Here is a 26,259-nt window from a genome sequence, read left to right as displayed (position 1 = left end):
ATTATTATTATTATTATTATTATTATTATTATTATCCAGAAGATGAACCCTATTCATATGGAACAACCCCACCAAACGGGCCATCTATTCCCGAAGAAGCCCTAACATCCCAACATTTTCATTCACAAACATCGCCCGCAACATTCGCTACAATCCTTTGAGGAATGTTGGAAAATGTGTGTGCGTAAGTAATGTTTACACATATGTGACAGAAACAGAAGGAGGGAGTTGCGAGGAATAAAAAAAAAAAGGAAAGAATGAAAGAGAGGGCGACGTCGGTATCTAAAATCGGTTGGATTATTTCGAGGGCGTTGGAAGACTGTTTACATTTCAGGTAAAAGGGTTTTGTAAGATGATGGTAAATGCCTTGAGTGTTTTTGCGAGTGTGTAAGTGCGTGCGTACGTGTGAGTGTGTTTACGTATCCCCATGGATCACGTTAGAGGTCTTCTTGAGAGAGAGAGAGAGAGAGAGAGAGAGAGAGAGCCGACATGTTCAAAGGTATATACGTGGCATACTGTATATCTTGCATATCAAATCTCGCGTGCGTAAGTCTTTCATTAAATAACATCTTATCAGGGCAGTGACAAGGAGTTCAGAAACTGTAACTTTACTTTCTGGATAAAATCTGTTGAATATTTAGATCAAAGATACCTGTACCACCTCTAACCTAGATGCTCCCTGTAGGGGGGGTTGGGGTAGTGCCGTTAGTGCAACTCACGCGGTGCACTGTAGGCTTTACCTAAAGGTTCTTTGCGGCGTCCCTACGGCCCCTAGTTGCAACCCACTTCGTTTTACTTCTCTTCCAGAGCTGACTGACCTCAAGCATAGGTTCCAGCGCTTGGACTCTGGCCTAAATTTTCTGTTCCATTCCAGTCTTCCAGCGCTCGGACTCTATCCTAAATTTTCTGTTCCATTCCAGTCTTCCAGCGCTCGACTCTCCCTTTATTTTATTGTTCTATTTCCTTTTAGTCTATTCCATTCGCTCGGACTTTGGCCTAAATTTTAGTTCTAATTCCAGTCTTCCACAGCTTCTCGGACCCTTTTGTTCCTAAATTTTTCCAGTTCCATTCCAATCTTCCAGCCACTCGAACTCTGGCCTAAATTTTCTGTTTCCATTCCAGTCTTCCACGCTCGCTCGACTCTTCCCTATTTTAAATTTTATTCTATTCCAGTCCTTCCAGCGCTCAAGACTCTGACCTAAATTTTAGTTTCCATTCCATCTTCCAGCGCTCGAACTGGCCTCGTACCTGCTGGCCTATTGTTATGTTCTAGTTCCAGTGGACTTTCCAGACGCTCGGACTCTGTTCCTAAATTTTCTGTTCTATTCCATGTCTTCCATTCGCTCGGACTTTGGCCTAAATTTTATGTTCATTCCAGTCTTCCAGCGCCTCGTACCTATCCTATCTATCGTTCTATTCCAGTCTTCCAGCGCTCGTACTCTATCCTAAATTTCATGTTCTATTCCAGTCTTCCAGCGCTCGGACTTTGGCCTAAATTTTATGTTCCATTCCAGTCTTCGAGCTCTCGTACCCTATCCTAAATTTTATGTTCCATTCCAGTCTTCCAGCGCTCGTACTCGATCCAAATTTTTCTGTTCCATTCAGTCTTCTAGCGCTCGACTCTGGCCTAAATTTTATTACATTCCAGTCTTCCAGCGCTCGAACTCTGGCCTAAATTTCATGGACACCAAATATTTATTATAACCCACTCGATATTACAATGACATTACGACGCATATAACTGATTTATAGCGTCATGACTTTATTTTATTAATCAATCGTAAATTTGTCATTTATCAGACTGAATAAATGGTTGGCTATCTCTTAGCAGATACTTGAGAGAGAGAGAGAGAGAGAGAGAGAGAGAGAGAGAGAGAGAGAGAGATTCTAGCTCATATATGACATGACACGCACGGTGGCATATCTACCTGGAAAAGAGAGAGAGAGAGAGAGAGAGAGAGAGAGAGAGAGAGAGAGATTCCTAGCTCATACATATGACACGCACGGTGCATATCTACCTAGATAGAGAGAGAGAGAGAGAGAGAGAGAGAGAGAGAGAGCTTCCCAGCTCTTACATATGACACGCACGGTGGCATATCTATCTATCTATCTCTATCTATCTATCTATCTAGAGAGAGATTGCGGAGAGAGAGAGAGAGAGAGAGAGAGAGAGAGAGAGAGAGAGACATGCACCAGCCCATTACCTTGCCTTTGGAAATTCTTGACATAACATTTTTTAATTATAATTTCTCTGGGTAAAGTTATTCTCAAGTAACAATCAGATATCACGTTATATTAAGTGATAATTGAAGTTTAATACTTAACAAATAAAAAATTCACGGGAGGAAAAGTGACAGAGCTCTCTCTCTCTCTCTCGGCAATTCAAGTACCTTCTACTAGAGCTCATAAATGGGTTATGTATGTGTACTTTAAGTGACAGCCAACCATTTATATATATATATATATATATATATATATATATATATATATATATATTATATATATATATAATATTATTTTACCTATGTACATATAGATGGCAATACAAATATAGATATATCAAGGTACCTCTTAACTCGTTTCACATAAATTTTGATATTCTCCCATACAGCTGACAATCAGGAGCTGTTTTCACAGGTGGCCTTTGTCTGTCAGGTGTCTGTTCAAAAGCCTTGGCCCATGTACCCTCTCAACCCCCCTTCCTTCCTTTCCTCATTAACCCCCAGACCCACCCCCGCCCCCCCCCCCCCAACCCCCAAGCCCCCCTACACGAGCCTGGATCACCGTCACATGAATGCGGAGGAAAATATAGATTTCAGAACAATAATAATAGTGATAATAATGATGATTCTGGCGGCGTCTCGTGAATGAGGAACTCCTCCCCCCTATCCCATCACCTGCTTACCGTCCCGGAGCGCCTGACGTATAAATAAACTCGCCAGAATTTACTGGTGGCCGAAATAAATCAGATTTGATAAAGGTAGTTTAGACGTCTTCCTAAATAAAAGAATGAATGATATCGGAGAGTTATGTAAACGATAAGAATGGTGGTAAAGAAATGAATTGAGTAATATATCAATGGAGAGAGAGAGAGAGAGAGAGAGAGAGAGAGAGAGAGAGAGAGAGAGAGAAAGTATCGGTAGCCAAATGAATTACACAGCCAAATGTAATTCTGTTCTTTTCTTCAAACATCTTAACGAATATTACGCAATATTCATTTGGAATTCAACCTCGACGTCTAATTCCAAACCTTTCCTTGAAGTTATTCCAAAAATATGAATGATCAGAGCAGCTGAAGTTTTATGCAAATCCCACTTACATACACAACGCATTGCTACTAACTCAAAGCTGTATTATTATTATTATTATTATTATTATTATTATTATTATTATTATTATTATTATTATTTTGTTCTTATGGGTCCACAATAATAAAAAGAATTAAGAGTTCGTGTATAATTTAAGCAAGAAGAGATGAGTCATCGGAAAGAAAAAAAATTAAGTTTTTTCTTATTTTCTTTAATTTTTTGTAACATTGTAGACCCCTTAGAAGATTATATATAGTCCTGTGATAAAGAGTTTTTCATAATTATTATTATTATTATTATTATTATTATTATTATTATTATTATTATTATTATTATTATTATTATTATTATTCACAAAATGAACCCCAATCATATGGAACAAACCCACCACAAGGGTCATTAACTTGAAATTCAAGCTTCCAAAGAATATGGTGTTAATCTGAAAGAAATAACGAAAGGTAATAGGAAATATAGGATTATTATTATTTTTACTATTATCGTTATTTATTAAAAAAAAAATTAACCCCATTCTTATGGAACAAGCCCACAGGGGTTACTGACCTGAAATTCAAGCTTCCAAAGAGTATGGTGTTCATGATTAAGAACAGAAGGTAATAAAAAATACAGAATTATTATTATTATTATCATTATTATTCATAAGATAAACCCTTACTCAAATGGAACAAGCCCACCAAAGGGGCCACTGACTTGAAATCCAAGTTTCCAAAGAATGTTGCGCTCATTTGAAAAAAGTAACAGAATTTAATAGCAAGTACAGTAAGAAGAGATCAGTTATCAGAAAAGGAAAATAAATAGAATTGACGAGTTAATAAATGAACAAATAAAAATGTCAGTAAATTATTCAAATACGAGAGAATTGTAAATAGGATTTGTCGTGAAAAATATTCACTCTAATCTAAAGTAAACCTCTAATTTGGTTAGATATGCATCATTACCCTGAGAGAAAGAAGTGATCAGTTATGAGAAAAGGAAAAAATAGATAAAGCTAATGAATAAATAGATATAAATAAGTAAATTCTCAAAATATTCTCCGATGAGATTCTAATTTCCTAAGATAATGCATCATGACTGTGAGAGGAAGATGAATACTGGCAAAGAGACCTTTGGCTAAAATTGAACATTTGCTTTTCATGGTATGGCCATCTCCTGCCAAATGGTGTGACGTGTTGCAAGCACTCGCTGCTATGTGCTTCCATAAAAAGGTAAAAAAAAAAATGGTCCTTATTGGCTGAGATACGATTTAGGTAACGATGGTTGAAATGTTACAGTGGTTGCGAGAATATGAATGAAATGGTTGTGTTCCTTTTATCATTATGAATTTTTTTGTTTATGGGAAAATGTAAGTTTGCCTAAAGACATTTTGTCTTAATCTCTGCTAACTACTGCTGAGATAAAGATGCATATTCGACACCTTGACAAAATAAGGGACGAAACGTCCACCCCATATCTGCTGCTAACTACTACTGAGATAAAAATGGATACTGGACACTGCTATCTAAGGGACGAAAGGTCCACCCCATAACTGCTGCTAACTACTGCTGAGATAAAAATGCAAACTCGACACTTCGCCAGAACAAGGGATGAAACGTCCACCCGCTAACTGCTGCTAAATACTACTGAGATAGAAATGGATACTCGACACTGTGCCATCTAAGGGACGAAAGGTCCACCCCTTAATCTCTGCTAACTACTGCTGAGATTGCTAACATGCTAACAGGCTAAAGTGCTATACCTCCCCATCAACACCTAACCTATCTCTCTCACTCTCTTCCAGGTGATGGTAAACAGCTTCTGCTTGCTGGACGACCACCTGACTCCCATAGGGACCAGCATCTACCTGGCGGCCTCAGTCTTCGACCACTCCTGCGTGGCCAACGCCTTCGTGAGCTTCATCGGAAATCGGCTCGTCATACGATCGCTAGTCGACTGGCCGGACTTGGATCTTAACCTGGTAGGCGAGATCTAATATTTTTTTTTTAAATCTGTATTTAAATTTAAAAGTTAGGCAGAGAGCTGGGATCTATGAGGTCATTATTATTATTATCATTCAGAAGATGAACCCTATTCACGTGGAACAAGTCTTCAGGAGCCATTAACTTGGAATTCAAGTTTCCATAGAATATGGAATTCTTTTAAAAGACGCAGCGGTAGGTATAAGGAAATACAGAATTATTATTATTATTATTATTATTATTATTATTATTATTATTATTATTATTATTTTATTATTATTATCACTGAGAAAAATAAAAAAAATCCACAGTTATGTATATATTTTGCCCAATCTCGCTTTAAGCTAATCATCACCAGATAGAGAAAAGTGAAACTAAAAGGAAGAGAATATATATGTAATTAAGATATATATATATAATTTATATATATATATATATATATATATATATATATATATATATATATATTATATATATATGCAAAGCCAGGTACTATGTCGTACCTCTAAGTAAATGGGGATACAATCCACAATGAAGTAAAATCCTCTTGTAGTTTATAATATATATTCTTGTACAGGATTTAAAGCTTTCGACCATCACCTGTGGTCTTGTTCACTAGTGAACAAGACCACAGGTGATGGTCGAAAGCTTTAATCCTGTACAAGAATATATATTATAACTACAAGAGGATTTTACTTCATTGTGGATTGTATCCCCATATATATATATATATATATATATATATATATATATATATATATATATATATATAATATATGTATATATATATATATTATATATATATAATTATGTATATATATATATACACACACACACACACATATATATATATATATATACATATATATATATATATATATATATATATATATATATATATATATGTATATCGACGTACTGGCTACTGCTGGAAAAATATAAATACAATAACCTCCTGAAAATTTTACACTGAAAAACGTTCAATCCAAAATTGTGCAGTGAAAGTTAAGTTGAAATTATCCCACCACCGTGAAAATATACTGACAATTAAGACTGCGCAAATCATCGAATGTGAACCCACGTAAGACTTAATCAAATAAAAACAAATTATGCGAAAAAATTAAATACTTGGAAACGAGCTATCAACTGCCTGGCAAGTGCCAAACTCGCGCTCCGATGATCACAGAGCATAAGTCACGAGTTATGTGGCAGATGTTAACCCTTTTGAAACAGATGCCAAATGCAGCCTTGTTTGTTTGTTTGTACGGTGTTTTTACGTTGCATGGAACCAGTTTGGTTATTCAGCAACGGGACTAACGGCTTTTTATGTGACTTCCGAACCACGTCGAGAGTGAACTTCTACTATCACCAGAGAAATACACATCTCTGACCCCTAAATGGAATGCCCGAGAATCGAACTCGCGGCCACCGAGGTGGAAGGCTAACGCCGTACCGACCACGCCACTGAGGCGCTTTGCAGTCATGCAAATGAGGAAAGGAAAATATAATAATAAATAAAATAAAAACATTCGAGCGATGACGCAATGCATTACTAAGACTATTCTTGTATTCTGCTTTACATTTTTATTTATTAATCTATTTGTTAAATTATTTTTCTTTTTTCAATAACTGATCTCTTATGAGGAAAGCAAAATATGAAAATAAAAAATAAATAAAACATTAGGGCGAAGATCAAATGCGTTACAAAAATCTATTCTTGCATTCTGCTTTTCATTTTTATCTATTAATCTGTGTTAGATTATTTTTACTTTTTCAATAACTGACCTCTTATATCTCTGTATTTCGTTAACAGAAATTTATATATTAATCTATCAGTTTCTTAAATTACTTTTCCTGTTTCAATAGCTGATCTCTTATCTCTGTATTTCCTTTGACATTCTGTAACTTCTTTCTAATGTACACCATATTCTTTGGAAGGCTGAATTTCAAGTCAGTAGCCCCTTTGGTGGGCTTATTCCCTATGAATAGCGTTCATAGTGGTCACAATTTTCAGTGTCGAAAAGGATGACAATGGTTGGAGGTCCACAATAATATCGCATGTGAAGTATATAAAGTCTTTAATAGATAATTAAAGCTTTCGAACCTTGTACTGGGTTCATCTTCAGTCAAGTGAACATTATGACTTTAAAAATCCGTCGAAGTAAACATTGTGGAATTGTCCTGTTAAGAAGTTTACTTCGACAGATTTTTAAAGTCATAATGTTCACTTGACTGAAGATGAACGTAGTATAAGGTTCGAAAGCTTTCATTATCTATTAGACTTTATACTTCACATGCGATATTATTGTGGACCTGCAACCAATAGCCGTTCATCTTCTGAATAACAACAACAACAACAACAACAACAATAATAATAATAATAATAATAATAATAATAATAATAATAATAATAATAATAATAATAATAATAATAAAGGAAAGACAGTTATTTAAAAAATAGATTAAACTATAAAAAATTAATTCAGCTTCAATAACAACAGTTTGAAAGAGGGTCTACTACCCACATAATAAGATAATATAATAAGAAATAATAATAATAATAATAATAATAATAATAATAATAATAATAATAATAATAATAATAATAATAATATATAGAAAACGGCAGGACCTGACAGGTAATCTGTAAATCAGATGCAGCAGAAATCAGGTGTCAAAATAAAATCATAATTAACCCCAGGTATAATAATAATAATAATAATAATAATAATAATAATAATAATAATAATAATAATAATAATACAGAAACGGCAGGAACCTGACAGGTAATCTGTAAATCAGATGCAGCAGAAATCAGGCGTCAAAATAAAATCATAATTAACCCCTAGTATAATAATAATAATAATAATAATAATAATAATAATAATAATAATAATAATAATAATAAAATAATAATAATAATAACATAGAAAACGGGAGAACCTGAAATGTAATATATAATGAGATGCAGCAGAAATCAGATGTCAAAATCAAATCATAATTAACCCGCGTGTAGCGATTCCCGCAGGTATTAACCTTCGGGGTTAACAAAGATTTTTTAATTTTTTTTTTTTTTTTTTTTTTTTTTTTTGAGATGAAGTTGCTAGCCCACACACCCTTCGATACCCTGGTTCAATCCCACAGAGATAGACTTAATCACCACTCATGATATGAAACGTATACGGGGATGGAACCTGTTAGTGAGTCTTCCGTCTCCATTGGGGATCGAACCTGATTATATTCTCTGGATTACAAGGACCCATATATATATAAAAATATATATACATTTTTATCACGAAAAAAGTAAAAACATGTTGGTTTACACGAACAAAGATACAACCACGAAGGAAAAGTTAAACATCTCAATTGTTTCACTTTTCCTTCGTGGCTGTAACTTTGTTTGCACGCAGAGCTTATTGATTTAATTTTATCAATAGCTCCGTTCCCTTTTGGAATTTCAAACAATGGCTAAGAGAATGTAATGGGCGTATTATTATCGTTGTCGATTGCATATAAATGTCAGGGTTGTTGATCTCACAGAAGGCAGTTGGGATAATATTGTTTTTTTTTTAGAAAGGAGTTATCGAATACGTAGACGATGAGATGAAGAGGGAACGCTTTGATGTATGTTGTATTATAGTAAAAGACTTTCATATATATATATATATATATATATATATATATATATATGAAAGTCTTTTACTATAATATAATAGTATACTATGCTTTGTATATTCACCCTTGTAAGACATCATTTTACCAGCTAACAGGGGCACAGAAAGAAGTGCTTGACATATGTTGCAACATTCAAGTAGTGTTATATGGGCATTTCATACATACATACATCATACATATATATATATATATATATATATATATATATATATATAAGCGAATACCACGGGAAAATGATAGTCAGAAATCCAAGCGCTTTCGTCTTTACTCAGACATTGTCAAGGAGCTACTAAAGTACAACATTATAAAATTACCTTATGATGAAAGGTTTTTAGATATTCCTAGAATTTTAAAGCTTTTTAACATAAATGTTGTTTTCAGTAATATTAATGTCAAGAGTTTAGTGATCAAAAATGCAACTAAAGATCTTCCATGCTGCATATATGAAATTCCTTGCAAAAAGTGTGATAAAGTCTATTACGGACAGACCGGCAAATCTCTTTCACAGCGTCTCAAGCAACATCAATATTCTGTGAGAACTGGGCAAATATCGAATGCATTATTCGTACATATGAGAGATTTAGACCATCCTATTAACTGGAGTCAACCAAGAGCCTTAGTCCCATGTAATGGCACAGTTAAAAGGAATATCATTGAATCTTGTTTTATCAAGTCAAATAATAGAAATGTTCTAAATTTAAGTCTTGGTTTATTTAAACTTGATGCTTTCATAATGAAAAAAGTTGTAGATAAATATAAGCAACAAAATTAATATATTCAGTTTTTACATGTTTTGGACTGTAAAGATACTTTGTAATTTCGGTTAGGGTCAGAATCTGTTTAAGTTTGTGACCGTGTGATATCCGATAATCCTGGATTATCCCTTTTAATTTTTTATTTTTACCCTTTTGATAATTAACCATCTGGTATTCCTGATCTTGTTTGTATCTGAGACCTTCCTCTCCAATTGTACTTTAGTAGCTCCTTGACGATGTCTGAGTAAAGACGAAGCGCTTGGATTTCTGACTATCATTTCCCGTGGTATTCGCTTATTTATGAAGTCACGTGCATCTACTGTGATTTTTTAAGCATATATATATAAAATATTTAAATATATATTTATATATAGTTATATACATATATATATATATAAATAAATATATATATATATATATATATATATATATATATATTCTATCTATATATATATATATATATATATATAATATATATATATAATAATATATATATAATATATATATATAAATATATATATATATAAATATATATATGTATGAATGAAATGCCCATATAACACTACTTGAACGTTGCAACCATATATATGTCAAGCACTTCCTTCTGTGGCCCTGTTCCCTGGTAAAATATGGACAGATGATGTCTTACAAGGATATATAAACAAAAGGCATATTATACTGGTGCATTAGTAGAAAAACATTTTATATATATATATATATATATATATATATAATATATAATATATATATTCCGAAAGCTCATCATATATCAAAGCGTTCCTTCTTCATCTCATCGTCTTCGTATTCGATAATTCCTTTCTATAAACCATATTATCCCAACTGCCTTCGGTGACATCAACAACCCTGACATTTATATGCAATCGACAACGATAATAATACGCCCATTACATTCTCTAGGCCATCATTTGAAATTCCAAAAGGGAACGAAGCTATTAAGAAAAATCAAAATAATAAGCTCCGCATTCCGAGCGAGCGAGCAAGCAATGGCGTCTGTCATCTAGAGTCCAGAAAATTGAGTCGAAAATCATATGTTATTTTTCTTCTTGTTTACGTAAATAAAACGGCCAATCTCTCACATGTAGTTTGGTATTCACAAAGGTATCTATCTATCTCTCTGTCACCTTGCGTTTCTGTGCCATGTGATCAAAGTATAGATGCAGGTGTCAAATTCCGGAATGCGATATTTATAAACTTCTTCCTGTGAAAACTCATAAATACATTTGGCCATCTACAGATGGCAGTTATAGAAATAAATTACATAACGCAGATGTTAATCTAGATGCAATAATGACACTGAGTGATATGAGAAGCAGACGATACCTGTGATTACCATCTTGGCATTACCTCAGTAAATATTAAAAGTACCAATAGAAAATTATTTACCGAGTATCTGGGTTCAATATAACATCAGGACCTTCTTGAGATGTGTAACAAGATGCTTTTGCTACTGAATCTACTGACAAAGTAAATAAGACGAAAATAATCAATATAACAGCATTTTGAAAATTAATATCGAGATGCTTAGCTATAGTATCTACTATTTGTAAAGTAAATAAAATTGCTAGACTAAATAAAATATCGCGTACTTGTATACATATGGACAGCACCAACCTTAAGTTACCTCAGGTTAGGTAGTATGGATAATGACCTTGATAAGAACTTACCTGGTGATCTCCTCCATCCCATTCAGAACTACCAAATCCCCCTCCCCACTACATTTTTAGAACCCATGACACACCATCTCTCACTGCCTCAGACTTGCACACCCAGACAGACAGGCAGACATACAGACATGGACTCCGTCCATCGTAGCCAAAGTGACGTTTATCGAATAAGCCATTTCGTCTCGTCATCATAGCATGTCGAAATGGCTGATTGGAATGCCATCAAAATGGCTTTATCTCTCGATATTGTATACAGATAATGACAGAGAGAGAGAGAGAGAGAGAGAGAGAGAGAGAGAAACCGGTGGCTATTTAGATGCATGTTCACTATAGTATCATTACTAAATCTCATCTTGGACTTGGATGTTGATTTGTGCCTTATCCCCGTTTTCTTTACCCGTTTTCGTTATTAATGGAAGGATTTGCAGGACTGTGGCATTAGTATTAGTAGTAGTATATATATTATATATATATATATATATACTATATATATATATATATATATATATATATATATATATCTATATATATATAGATATTATATACATATATATATATATTATACATATATATATTATATACATATATATATCATGTATACTATGTATACATTATATATATATATAGATATATATATGATATATATATATATATATATATATACACTATATATACATATATATAATATATCTATATATATGTCATGTATATATGATACATTATATATATATATATATATATATATATATAACCATATATATATATACTATACCTATATATATAATATATATATATATATATATGATTTGTTATATATATGTATATATATATATATATATATATATATATCTATATATATATATATATAATACTACCATTACCACTCATAAAGCATGATGATAACATTCTAATTACCTAGGAAAAATCAATAACAAATAAAAGCATAATAAACAATTAAAATAACTGTAAAGTAGCTCCCCTCGATTACCTATCAACCAATATCATTTAATTACTTATTATTGTTCCAATCAATTAATAATTCCAAAATAAAATAAATCTTTGAAAACTGTGTCTAGCGACTAGGGATCATGAAGAAAGCGCATAAAGACTATATATGTTCACTGACTAATTTCAATATGAGAGATAGAGAGAGAGAGAGTTGGAGTCAGGGTGGTGTCGGACTGGGGGGGGGGGGGGGGGGGGGGGGGGGGGGGGGGGGGGGGGGGGGGGGGGTGGGGGGGGGGGGGGGGGGGGGGGGGGGGGGGGGGGGGGGGTGGGGGGGGGGGGGGGGGGGGGGGGCGGGGGGGGTGATTTACCGTGAGTCAAATCCTACTCGTCTGGTTTCCTTGTCAAGAAACTGAGTCACGTCCCAGTACTTATTGGCAAGTAAACAAACCCACGGCTTTATTCGCATGATGGAAATAGAACAAGCCTGTCACAGAGAGAGAGAGAGAGAGAGAGAGAGAGAGAGAGAGAGAGAGAGAGAGAGAGAGAGAGAGCCAATAAGTCTGTAATTCACGTTATCTTGAATATGTTCACTCATAATTACCAATCAGCAAATTTTGCGTAATCATGCAAGAAACCAACCCTTGGCTATTCATTTACACGAGAGAGAGAGAGAGAGAGAGAGAGAGAGAGAGAGAGAGAGAGAGAGAGAGGAGAAACGTAACATGCTTGCAATTCACGTTAGCTTATATAATTCTACCAATCATCATTTTAACGTAATCAAGCAATACGACAATGCATTTTTTCAAGTAAAGAGCGAACAACGGCAACTCTGCAGCTCACTGGTTAACTAACGTATTTTGAATTAAATGGTAAGTGGTAACACTGTCAACAGATAGGTGGTCTGCTACTACAAGTCGTTAGCCGAGACGAAAATAAACAACGCGATAACAATGACATAATATAATCGCCTGAAATCCCAAAGTCTTCACGCCAATATGACAATAACGTTTAACAAGTGTGTAATTCTTGTAATAATTTTCAAAAACCTAGGCCTACTACAGTCACAACCTACAGAATCTTTCAATTTTTGAAACATGAAACTAAGAGCTAAACTTCCCAGTCATACAAGACTAACCAGATATAAGAAATTTATCAAAAATTTAAATTTTTCTATTTAATTTATTTCGGTGTCAATTACCCAGATGTTGTCACGCCAGATATAATACGCAATCAATCAATCAATCATCAAGCAATGCTTCCTTTGTTGTTTATTTCGAATAAAAAATAACTTGTTCTAATGATAATACTCGTTTAACGTTGTGACATTTTTTTTAAGTCAAAGGCTACTATTACTAGCAGTACATTCTCCTGAATACCATAGCCCAGTATATGATATGTATAATGTTAGCAAAAATGATGCTCCCTACACCTTAAGTAATGCATACTAAAGCTCAGGGTATTACTCTGTATAATATCCTAATGCCCCCAAAATTCAGGGCACAGTAGTACATATTACCCACAGCAAAAGATCCCTAACTTTTAGGACACAATATTTCACAATACACAAGGTAATGATCCCTTAAATTTCAGGGTATAGTTTTGCATACTATCCAAAGCAATACTGAGTAAACTCTGGACGCAAATAACCACAATATCAGTCCACATACTGCACAATATATACAATAATGCTTCCTAAATTTCAGGATCACAGTACAATGAATAACACCCAAAACAGTTCCCTAAAACAACCACCATATTGTAGGCTACACCATGATGCCTTAGGTTGTCCCAGAAAGAATTGGGTTGTAATATCACATTTAATTCACCTGAGAAATTAAGTATACTGTATATTTTTCAGATCGCTTATCTGATGCCTTGTGCATCTTTACGCTTCTCCTATACAGTACCTTGATTAGCAATTATGGGAAATGGTGGGAAACTGATGTCTTAGGGTAGAAAAATGGGAAGAATAATGCCATAGAAACTGAAATAATAAACCCAAAATTGAAAAAACAAAAAAGTTGGAAAAATACATAATTCATTTATCTAATCATTAAAAATCATAACTAAGAACAAAATCAATGCTTTAAAAGGTACAAGCAATGTGGAAATGACAAGTAAGTACACATAAAACCTAACCAATAATGCAAATTAAGCATGTGTGATTAGTTGGGACTTGGTTGAGATACTCAAGGGTGTCCTATAAAGTCCAGTACCCATTACAAGTATTTATGGCTCAGAATACTACAGAATAGGGTACTTTGGGATCTGTTTTTATGCACCCTGTTCATCCTAGCCTAACCTAACCTTGGGCGCATCATCCTACATGAATGAAGGATTGGTTGCCACTGAACCTTATAGTATTAACTGTGCATACATTCTTAGCTTACCTAAAGCCTGACAGAACTTAGAACTTAGAAGACTTCCTGTCAGCTAGAAGATGTATTTTGCAGCGCTAAGTAGTAATGGGTAGCCACATCCGAACTCAATCTGGCAGGGGAAGATAAATCATACTATAGAATAATGTACAAGCAATTACAAATGTGATAATATATCAGTTATGCTAAAATAAACAGAATTAGGGTATGATATGGGGTAAAACTACAGAACAGCTCATTAGGGTGCAATATGTTCAAGAAGGGAAACTTATTATAAAAGGAACTACTACTAGGCCGTAGTTAAGTGAATCATGTGAAAGAACGAGTGAAGTTCACGAATACACCTTTAGATTATAAATAGATATACATAATAACAATAAGAATTATTAATTTGTAGAAATATATTCATATATTGTTGCATGCCATTGGCAATGTGTACTACATCAACATATAAATCTATACGTACCCGTTACTAATCTTATTGCCGTATTGTAGTACGTAAATTACGTTCTGCTTTTGTTCTACATTAAACCGGCCTTATGCCAGCACGACCTTTTCCTCGTAGATCAACAAGTAAACCTGTAAATGTATTTTCACAACTGTTTAGTGTTTACCACGACTGAACTGATGATAGGCATGACATGATTGATCGCTAACGTTAACTCGATCGGTTTCTTTTGCTGAAGTGACTTACCAGACCACCATGACACTTTGGTAAACAGCGCTAACTCCACATTGCCTCTTAAGGATATTAATTAATGAAGACGAGTTTATCCTGGTTGTATTTTGGTGTATATGTATGTGTGTCATTATACGTTTGTCTACATAAATGTGTATATTTGACGACGTGTCTTTGTGTGTGATTGTATGGTGAACATGTATAGATGTAGCCTTCGAATACATGCTTTGATTGCCAGATATGTGTAGCTATACACATTGTACACACATGTAACCTTAAAAATCATATAATACATACACAATGTATGAATTATATGATGTTACAGGAAGGAAAGCTGTGTGTTTTGACATTTAGCAGGACCAAGCTAATGGAATCGAATGTTTAGCAATGGCAAGGACGAAGAGTAGGCCTAACTGTATCTGAGGTAGCTAAAGGAACTTGTGCTTTTATTTGATACACAGTTAACAGAAGAGAGATAAACTGTCAGCAGTATTATGTAGAGAAACTTGTCGACTATACTGTCAAATTTATACAGTCTGGGAGACTCAGTTGGTTTTCAAATAAAAAACAAGTCACATTTATGTCTAGACAATCATCAGTCGTCATTTCTAAACCAATGTTATCCGAATCAAGAACGTATTCACCTTTAAAATGATGTTCATAGATAGACCTAAGTCTTTTCAAAATCATTGCCAGCTTTAGCCGTACTTTATGTTGATTTTTTCCCTTTTTTATTCGTCTACAGGTCAGGATTAGCTACATCGACTCCATGAATACTCGTGCCTACCGACAACTGTACCTGAAGGACCATTATTTTTTCCTCTGTGACTGTCGAATATGCAAGGATGATCAGTACGATCGCATGATGTCCACTGTAGCGTGTGGTAAGTTCGAGTCTTTTTCTCATTTCTTGCTTGTGTTAACATAAAACAAGTTTTTATTAGTCATTATCACAGAGGAAAGGAGAATGATACATTAATGTCTTTCGTCTTAAATCTGTGAATCGGTGAAGTGACGTCCACCTTGTTTGGTTGACACCAATAGTCTAGTAAGTTGATAGCAGACCTGCCAGCAGAAACCTAGACCTAAATGAGTCTGCGTGTGTGTGTGTGTGTGTGTGTGTGAGAGAGAGAGAGAGAGAGAGAGAGAGAGAGAGATGACATGTACGTCTTGTTTAGCTGAAACAAGACATGACATCAGAAACCTTGATCTAAGTGAAACTGGAACTACTCTCTCTCTCTCGCTCTCTCTCATTTAATAAATACCACCTCTACTCTCTTCTCCTCCTCAGGGAACCCAAATTGCGAGAACCCAGTCTACATAAACGAGAAATCCAGCGCAGACCTGGGACCATGTTCAGCTTGTGGATTCTCAGATTGGCAGGAAGACCTACGTCAAGACTACAAATGCTCCGCAGTTCTCGCCAGGAACAAGCTACAAGATCTTGACGAAAATCATCCGGGTAACTATAGTCGATTCATTTAAGGTAGATTCTTGCGCCTACGAGACGTTTGTTTGGCGGCCTCTGATTGGCTGGTAGCGGGAGGCAGACTGCTCGCTCAGTGGGTCATATTTTCGTTTGTAGCTTAGAAAACTAGCAATATGTTTACATTTCTTCATTTATCTCACGTTTTACAAAAGATAGGAAAGTTTTGGTCATACCTAAGGATTCGGTATTAAATGTACAATTAAATAATCTTTTCCTGAAATCAATAAGTTAAAATACAAAGGAATTACAACGAGTAGAAGTGAAGGGAGAAACATTTCATTCTTTATACCTGTTTTTATTCATCATCGGATTTTGCATAATTCATGAGATCAAGATAAAATAAAATCTTGTGTTATTAAACAATAAAATCACCCTGAATACGCTGGTGCTTTCAGATTTTAGATGCGTGTAATATGTAAAGAGAAAATGAAGAATATGTCTTATTATGTTGCATTCGTGCTTGACTCGGTTTGACAATAGTGCCGAGACACATCGTTGGGTCTGGTCCTCTCAGCTAGAGCCGTTGGCGTGTTGGCAGTTGCCAATTGGCGATATGAGAAGTTTGCAGTTTCGAGACTATGTTTACTCACCGAAATATTATGTCCTTATATTTTCTATAAATAAATGCATAGAATTCCCATTATGACTTTCGAACATTTTACTCAAATATCATATATGTCCCGTATTTCTGGACATATCTGATAAAAAAAAGTAAATAATCAGATGGATGCAATATGGTATCGTTGGAGGTGTAGGCTGGCCGCGGGCGGGAAATTCAGTCCAGGAATGAATTTGAAATCTACGGACGTACTTCGCACTCTTCAGCTCATCCTTAGTTTTAATGAGGTTGGTTTCCAACATATTGTTTCTAATTTTCTTATATGAATATATTTTCACCAAAAACTTAAGAGATATCAGAGACTTAATTGAGGGATATGAAATATAATCTCAGTGGAGCAATAAACAGCAACGAACTAAAGCAAGATTTTTTTTTCTTTTCAAGCAGATGTCTCAAGATGACAGCATCATTCGTCGCACCGTTTCCAGATTTGCAAGTCAAGCTCGCAACATTATAAGAATGTTCATCGTTACTTCAGCTCACAGTGGGGAGCAGACTCAAGAAATGAAGTATTTGAGAAGACCGCCAAAAGCTACAGGAGTGCCAACCAACACAGTGAAAAAAAATCAAGCGACAGTCATCTGAATGTGGTAACGGTCCCCTTCGCTTCACCTGTATATCCCAGAAAGAGGATCCGAGTGAAGGACAAGGTGGATAGTTTTGAAAATGAGTGTATTCGGAAGGAGATTTTGTCTTTTTACGAGAGAGGAGAGCTCCCAACGTTAGATGCCCTACTGGAAAAAGTGAAGGAAGACCCGGTAAAGTTTAATGGTGGAAGAACAACGTTATGGAAAATTGTGAGAGGGCTTGGGATTCCGGTACAAAAAAGTGACGAGTGGAAGAGCAATTTTAATGGAACGTGATGATATAGTGGCAGCGAGAACTGAATACCTACGGTTAATTGAAAAGAATAGGAATTGTAGTCCAACTGAAACGTAAACCTGAAGTATTCCTTGATGAAAACTTGGATAAACCAAAATGAAAGTGTACGTCAGTGTTGGACAACGGGTGAAGGCGAAATAGGACCCAAACTTAAGACTGGAAAAGGGGTCAAGATTTTATTGTGGTGCACGCGGGGAGTGAGAAGGGGTTTGTCAAAGATGCGCTATTGTTATTTAGGTCAAAAAATGGTGCCAAAGGGACTACCATGATTCCATGGACCATGAAAGGTTTTTAAAGTGGTTTAAGGAACAACTATTGCCTAATATAGAAGATAGATCTCTAATCATAATGGACAATGCTCCCTACCATAGCAAAATAGAAAATAAAGTGCCAACAAACCAGCAACAGAAAAAGTGAAGTCATACAGTGGCTTTCTTCTAATAACGTCACCCACGACCCATCAGCAACAAAAGCCAAAATTGCTGGCAGATTGCCAAGTGTCACAAAGAAAAACAGAGGTTTGTGATAGATGAGATAGCCCGTGCAAATGGTCATGATGTGCTCAGACTGCCACCATATTATTGTCAGTTTAACCCCATAGAACTTATATGGGCTCAAATAAAGGGGGATATCAGAAAAAATAACTCTAATGCAAATCAATCTTTGAAAACTGTTGAGCAGCTTACGAGACTGGCGATAGACAAAGTTACAACAGAAGACTGGAAGAAATGTTTTCACCACGTTAAGAAATTAGAAGATGATTATAAGAGGAAAGATGTTGCTAGAGAGCATAGTTTGAAAGTTTTGTTATTGACATTGATGACGAAACTGACAGTGATGATAATTTGATAAATTTAAGGGGAGGATGACACTGACCAGTGATGATATATATCAATGAATTTTCCATATTATTATTATTTTTTTTAAGTTGAAGACCTAACAGTGTTTCTATAGTTTTTCCAATTTTTAGATAGGCAATTTCATAACTACAGTATATCCATATGAGTTTCCTTTTTTTAATATTTAATGGCATAACAATGTACATATCTGTTTTATAATTCTTTTTACTTGGTTGTAATAGAAAAGGGGATATCAATGTATCTTTATAATTCCCATTCTTTTTGTTCCAATAGGTAATGACATGATTATGTATATATGCATGATTTTCCTTTATTTATTTTTAAATAGTGATGACGTTAAGAAAATTTGTTAAAATTTTAATTTCTTTTTGTTCATATCGATAGCCTAATGACATACCAATGTAAGCCTACTGTGTATGAGTTTCTTTTGTGTTTATGACATAATATATCTGCATGAATTTCCATTCTTTTTGTAATAAAAAGGATGATGATATAACAGTCTTCTGATTAGTCTCATTATCCTACATGTACTATATATATATATACAATTATGAGGGCTGTGGGAACGGTTACGGGAGCTATTCTAACTCAGGTATGAATTAAGTGATTCAAGAATATCAACTACCTCAGGAGAAAACTAAGCAAATTTTTCCTAAACATTGTTGTAGACATGTTGTCAAGTGTAACATGTATATAAAGGAGATAAACATTCTGGTGTAAGAGTAACTCAAGCAATTCTGAAAAAGACAGTATATATATTCGTTACATCGTCAACATTTTTCAAATTTTATGGTAAGAAATAAACATTTGTACTTTTGTTTTATTGAGTGAACATATGAAAACCATTAGCTTTTGATGTTATTGGCCAGAGAAACAAGTTCTGTTATTTATCAGTGAGCCTCATAAAGCATGTACATTTCTCACTTAGACTAAATTGAAGCCAACACCCAGATGCATCCATCTGATTATTTACTTTTTAAAAATGTTCGAAAGTCATAATGGGAATTCTATACATTTATTTATAGAAAATGTAATTACATAATAATTCGGTAAATACATAGTCTCGAAACTGCAAACTTCTCATATCGCCAATTGGCAACTGCCAACACGCCAACGGCTCTAGCTGAGAGGACCAGACCCAACGATATCTTGCGTCTCTCGGCAGTCGGCACTATTGTCAAACCGAGTCAAGCACGGATGCAACATAATAAGACATATTCTTCATTTTTCTCTTTACATATTACACGTATTTAAAATCTGAAAGCACCAGCGTATTCAGGGTGATCTTAGTTGTTTTAAAACAACAAGATTTCATTTTATCTTGATCTTGTGAATTATGCAAAATCCGATGATGAATAAAAACAGGTATAAAGAATGAAATGTTTCTCCCTTCACTTCTACTCGTTGTAATTCCTTTGTATTTTAACTTACTGATTTCAGGAAAAGATTCATTAATTGTACATTTAATACTGAATCCTTTGGTATGACCAAAACTTTCCTATCTTTTGTAAAACGTGAGATAAATGAAGAAATGTAAACATATTGCTAGTTTTCTAAGCTACAAACGAAAATATGACCCGCTGAGCGAGCAGTCTGCCTCCCGCTACCAGCCAATCAGAGGCCGCCAAACAAACGTCTCGTAGGCGCAAGAATCTACCTTAAATGAATCGACTATAGTCGTTGTTCGTTTACTGACTTAATTCATTGGCTATTTCTCTCTCCTCATCTGTTTGTTTCATTTCCATTAATTATTAATCTGTAGCTTTGCTTGTTTGATCAATTTTAGTTATTTTTTTTCCTATGTCTATCGCTAAGTCATAGTACTAAACTAACTTGCTAGCTTGTGGTCTAACTTTCTTACGTTGTTGATTTAACTAGCCTTATGCCAGCACGGGCTCTTGCTCTTGCACCCTATAAATGCAAATTTTCTGTTGATTTTCCTATTGCTGGTGCTCACGAAAGCAACATTTCATCTTACTGTAGCTTAATGTTCCTCTGTAGTACGAGTTTCCATCTTTGCCAAACGTTCCATTGAAGTTAGTAATTTTTCCTGAATCTTTTAAAAGACTGACCAGTATGTATATACCACTAAGTGCAATGTCTTAACTCCATATTCTCCAAATTTACGAAACTCCAAATAAATGAGAATTTAGAGAACTGAAAGCACACACACACACACACACACACACACAGAGAGAGAGAGAGAGAGAGAATATACTTTTTTAACACCTCATAATTCCCTCAGATTTCGAAGTGTGGCGGGAGGTGGTGGACCAACAAAGCGACATGTTCCACCCTCTGAATATCCTTCGCGCCAAGTCCTTGGACGCCCTTCTGACGGCAACGATCAACCTGAGGGGGTGGCTCACCGCCCTAGGAATCGCCAGGAAGAACCACTCTGCCATAAGGTCGGTTCTGCGATGTTTTATATGACGATTGTCGACTATTTCGTTGTTAGGCAACGTATCGTCTTGTATTGTGGTATATTTGATGAGGTGCTGGGGAATATGGAAAATATTTTTTTCAGTTGTATTATATGAGTATATACAAGTAAATATTTACATTTATTTAATTACAAAAATATATATGTATGTATGTATGTACTGTATATATATATATATATATAATATATATATATATATAATATATATAATAATTAATTATATATTATACATACATATATAAAACTTTTGACCCTGAATTCTCTAATAGGCGCTGTTGTCAATCGTAATTATTACTTTTTCTGCTTTATAAATGTTTCAATTAAAAACTTATAACTTTTTGTTTTGTTATTATCTATTTTTATCTCATTCTGAATCCATCTCACTAACTTGTTTATCGATACCTCCCAGACACTACTACGGCCCGAAGCATCCCACCTACGGTCTGTTTCTCCTGAAACTGGCCAAGATCGAGTCGAACAACATGGAGTGGGACTCGGCCCTCCGGCACTTGCAGGAAGCCGAGGAGATCCTCGAGTCCGGCCTCGGGTCTAATCACCCGCTGTTCTACTCGGAGTTCAGCTGGCTCATCATCCAGGCCAGCGAAGAGAGCAAAGTCAAGATCCAAAGGTCGATTATGTACGGCGGGACCTTGAAGGCCTCCTTTGTCGATAGAGCGAGGAGCTGATCGCTTATGGAAGTGTTGAAGAAGAAGAATAACAACAACAAGAGGATAAAGAGGAGGAGGAGGAGATGAGCTCTAGGTGGACTCATCTCTGATTTTAGTGAACCGATAGAGCGAGGAGCAGATCGCTTAGGAAAGTGTTGAAGAAGAAGAACGATAACAACAACAACAACAACAAGAGGAGGAGGAGGAGGAAGAGAGCACTTGGTGGAATCATCTTTGATTTTAGTGACCCGATAGAGCGAGGAACTGATCGCTTAGGAAAGTGAAGAAGAAGAAGGAAAATAACAACAACAACATAACGATAAGGAGGACGAGAAGGAAGAGATAAGCACTATACTCGGTTTTTTCCATCTGTCCACCAGCCTATGGTGTTTGCGTATGGTAACACTGCATCCCGGGCTTTAAATAGTTACATTCAGCTTACATCAACAATTATAATAATATCCTATTTCGAATATTAACTGTGTAATTTGCATACAGTAAATTATTAAAACACTTTTCAGTTGCAAATGTACTCCCAGATATTCGTTTATTTACCTAAAACTTACACACAGCGTAACAATCTAGAGCCCGGGACGCAGTGTTACCATACGCAAACGCTACAGGCGGATGGACAGATGGAAAAAAACAGAGTATAGATGGAATCATCTTTGATTTTAGTGAACGAAAAGTCTTTCATTTTGTAGCGTTCGTCTCCCGGTTTGTGTAGACCAGAATACCACCTGTGTTTTGAAAGTTGTATACAGTATAGGCCGATGAATGGTTTACACGAATAGGTCTATCTTCGGGTGAATGTGGTTCTTGGTGTATGTCTGTACCTAGTCTCAAGAAGTGTCCACGATCAGAATATTGGATGGGTCTGTTATATTCTAGAGTCTAGTCTGTTCAAGACCTCACGAATATTGTTTATTTATTTATAATATAATATAATAGTCTTGCTCCGCGTATTGCAAAACAGGAAGCTGCCAAATCACGATAGGAACGTCAAAACTTGGCAGATATTCGACGCTCTCGGTTTCACGTTCCTCTTTGGAAACTTGAAATAATTGTAAGTATTTACACGGTATTCTACTTAACACTAAGTAAAATACTATGTAGATACTTACAAGTAAACCAATTATATTCAGTAATTTTGTGGGTTTCTTTTTTCAAAGTCAGTCAATGTTGACACGGGAATCACGTTCACCTGAATACCCAGGATTTTTTTTTTTTTTTTTTTTTACAGAGAGAGAGAGAGAGAGTATACTTAGACGTGATTATCTAGCGTACAGCGTTGAACCAAGTAACCTCTAGCGCATAGCTTCTGGTTTTGCTTAAATTTGGCAAATGATAACGATTAGAGCAACATAGTAATTCATGGAGATATTGATTTTTTTCTATTTTATCTAATTCCAGTTCCCTTGTGAGATCTTTGCTCAAGATATTAATTTAAAATTTCGTTCCTACAATCTCCCACAATCCTTTCTTTGGCCTTTTGAATTCTTAAATTCATTGCAGAGTCCTTCGTGGTAGGACCCCCAGGATGGGGGATGGTGTTAGTACCGTCAGTACGCCCTACATGGTGGGTGCACTGTATGCATTACTGAGCTGTGTGTGCAGTACCTTCGGCCATTAGCTGCACTCACTTTTAACTTTTGCTTTATTTCCATTCTCGATTCCCTTTTTCAGTTTTGCTGTCTAACTCCTTTTACTTTTTCTTGGTGAAACTGTAGGGTTTCTCCCAATTCTATCTTTAGCTTCTTGTACTTGTACGTCATCTCCTTTATTTCCTGTGTACTTTTACGTCATCTCCTTTATGTCCTGTGTACTTGTACGTCATCTCCTTTATTTCCTGTATACTTGTAAGTCGTCTCCTTTATTTCCTGTGTACTTGTACGTCGTCTCCTTTATTTCCTGTGTACTCGTACGTCGTCTCCTTTATTTCCTGTGTACTTGTACGTCATGTCCTTTATTTCCTGTGTACTCGTACGTCGTCTCCTTTATTTCCTGTGTACTCGTACATCGTCTCCTTTATTTCCTGTGTACTTGTACGTCATCTCCTTTATTTCCTGTGTACTTGTACGTCATCTCCTTTATTTCCTGTGTACTTGTACATCATCTCCTTTATTTCCTGTGTACTCGTATGTCGTCTCCTGTGTACTTGTACGTCGTCTCCTTTATTTCCTGTGTACTTGTACGTCATCTCCTTTATTTCTATGTACCTGCACGTCATGTCCTATATTTCCTGTGTTTATCGTACATCATCTCCTTTATTTCCTGTGTACTCGTACATCGTCTCCTTTATTTCCTGTGTACTCTTACGGTATCTCATTTATTTCTTGTGTACTCGTACGTCGTCTCCTTTATTTCCTGTGTACTTGTACGTCATCTCCTTTATTTCCTGTGTACTTGTACGTCATCTCCTTTATTTCCTGTGTACTTGTACGTCATCTCCTTTATTTCCTGTGTACTTGTACGTCATCTCCTTTATGTCTTGTGTATTTCCTGTTGTACTTGTACGTCATCTCCTTTATTTCATGTGTACTTGTACGTCATCTCCTTTATTTCCTGTGTACTTGTACGTCGTCTCCTTTATTTCCTGTGTACTTGTACGTCATCTCTTTTATTTCCTGTGTATTTGTACGTCATCTTTATTTCCTGTGTACTCATACGTCATCTTCTTTATTTCCTGTGTACTTGTACGTCATATCCTTTATTTCCTGTGTACTTGTACGTCATCTCCTTTATTTCCCTGTGTACTCGTACGTCATCTCCCTTTATTTTCCTGTGGTACTTGTACGTCAATCTCCTTTATTTCCCTGTGGGTATTTGTACGTCATCTTTATTTCCTGTGTACTTGTACGTCATCTCCTTTATTTCCTGTGTACTTATACGTCATCTCCTTTATTCCTTGTGTACTTGTACGTCATCTCCTTTATTTTCTGTGTATTTGTACGTCATCTCTTTTATTTCCTGTGTACTTGTACGTCATCTCCTTTATTCCCTGTGTACTTGTGCGTCGTCTCCTTTATTTCCTGTGTATTTGTACGTCATCTCCTTTATTTTATGTGTACTTGTACGTGATCTCCTTTATTTCCTGTGTACTTGTACGTCATCTTCTTCATTTCCTGTGTACTCGTACGTCATCTCCTTTATTTTCTGTGTATTTGTACGTCATCTCCTTTATTTTCTGTGTATTTGTACGTCATCTCATTTATTTCCTGTGTACTTGTACGTCATCTCCTTCATTATACTGTGTACTCGTACCTCGTCTCCTATATTTCATGCACCTTTATCTTGCTGTCCAACCCCTCTAACTCCCTCTCATCACTGTCCTAAATGCTGAATACCCGAAAATGCCCCAGTGCTGGGCATAACTGCCCTAAATTTCATGAAAATTAAGTCAGATCGTCATGTTGTGATCATATTTGCGAATCGTTGGTTCCGGAACTCACCAGAAGGCGATTACTTGTGGAGTAATGAGTTAGAGTAGTCTCTGATGATATGGAACTTCTTCTACGCTTCGTTGTTCCCAACCTGCAGAAGTTTTTTCATTGTGGCTTTTCAAGTCTTTCAGTAATGAGTAGTATTCATTTTACTCTAAAATGAATAAATAAATACAGAATAATCCCACAAGGGTGCTAACGAGAGCTTTTTGCGTCCAATAGAATATTTTTGCTAGGGTATTTTTGTTACATAGGTATTTTTTCTATGAATGCTCCATATTTTTGTAAAAAAATTAATTAATAAGCTTGTTTGTGATGGTTGGACAAAAGAGATACGATTTAGTTCAAGATTGCATTCGTTATATGTAGTTAGGTTATATCTTGTTGCTGATAAAGGATAAAAATAATTTTATGTTCGGTTTGAATATCTTAATTATGGTCGTCTCCCTTTTCC

General features: G+C 35.4%; 1 protein-coding gene across 1 annotated transcript in view; it reads left to right on the top strand.

Moving 5' to 3' along the window:
* The window catches only part of LOC135216279 (histone-lysine N-methyltransferase SMYD3-like), a 61,766-nt gene extending 36,922 nt beyond the window's left edge, over positions 1-24,844 (top strand). The window contains exons 5-9 of the mRNA XM_064251446.1: positions 5,104-5,280; positions 16,147-16,285; positions 16,693-16,863; positions 21,497-21,659; positions 22,104-24,844. Of these exons, the coding sequence (XP_064107516.1) occupies positions 5,104-5,280; positions 16,147-16,285; positions 16,693-16,863; positions 21,497-21,659; positions 22,104-22,380 (927 nt within the window). The 3' untranslated portion in view covers positions 22,381-24,844. The remainder of the gene's footprint in view (positions 1-5,103; positions 5,281-16,146; positions 16,286-16,692; positions 16,864-21,496; positions 21,660-22,103) is intronic.
* Positions 24,845-26,259: the final 1,415 nt, after the last annotated feature.

Source organism: Macrobrachium nipponense, chromosome 6 (assembly GCF_015104395.2).
Source record: "Macrobrachium nipponense isolate FS-2020 chromosome 6, ASM1510439v2, whole genome shotgun sequence".
NCBI lineage: Eukaryota > Metazoa > Arthropoda > Malacostraca > Decapoda > Palaemonidae > Macrobrachium > Macrobrachium nipponense.
Note: the sequence above shows the minus strand (reverse complement) of the source record. Positions and strands in the feature narration are given on the sequence as shown.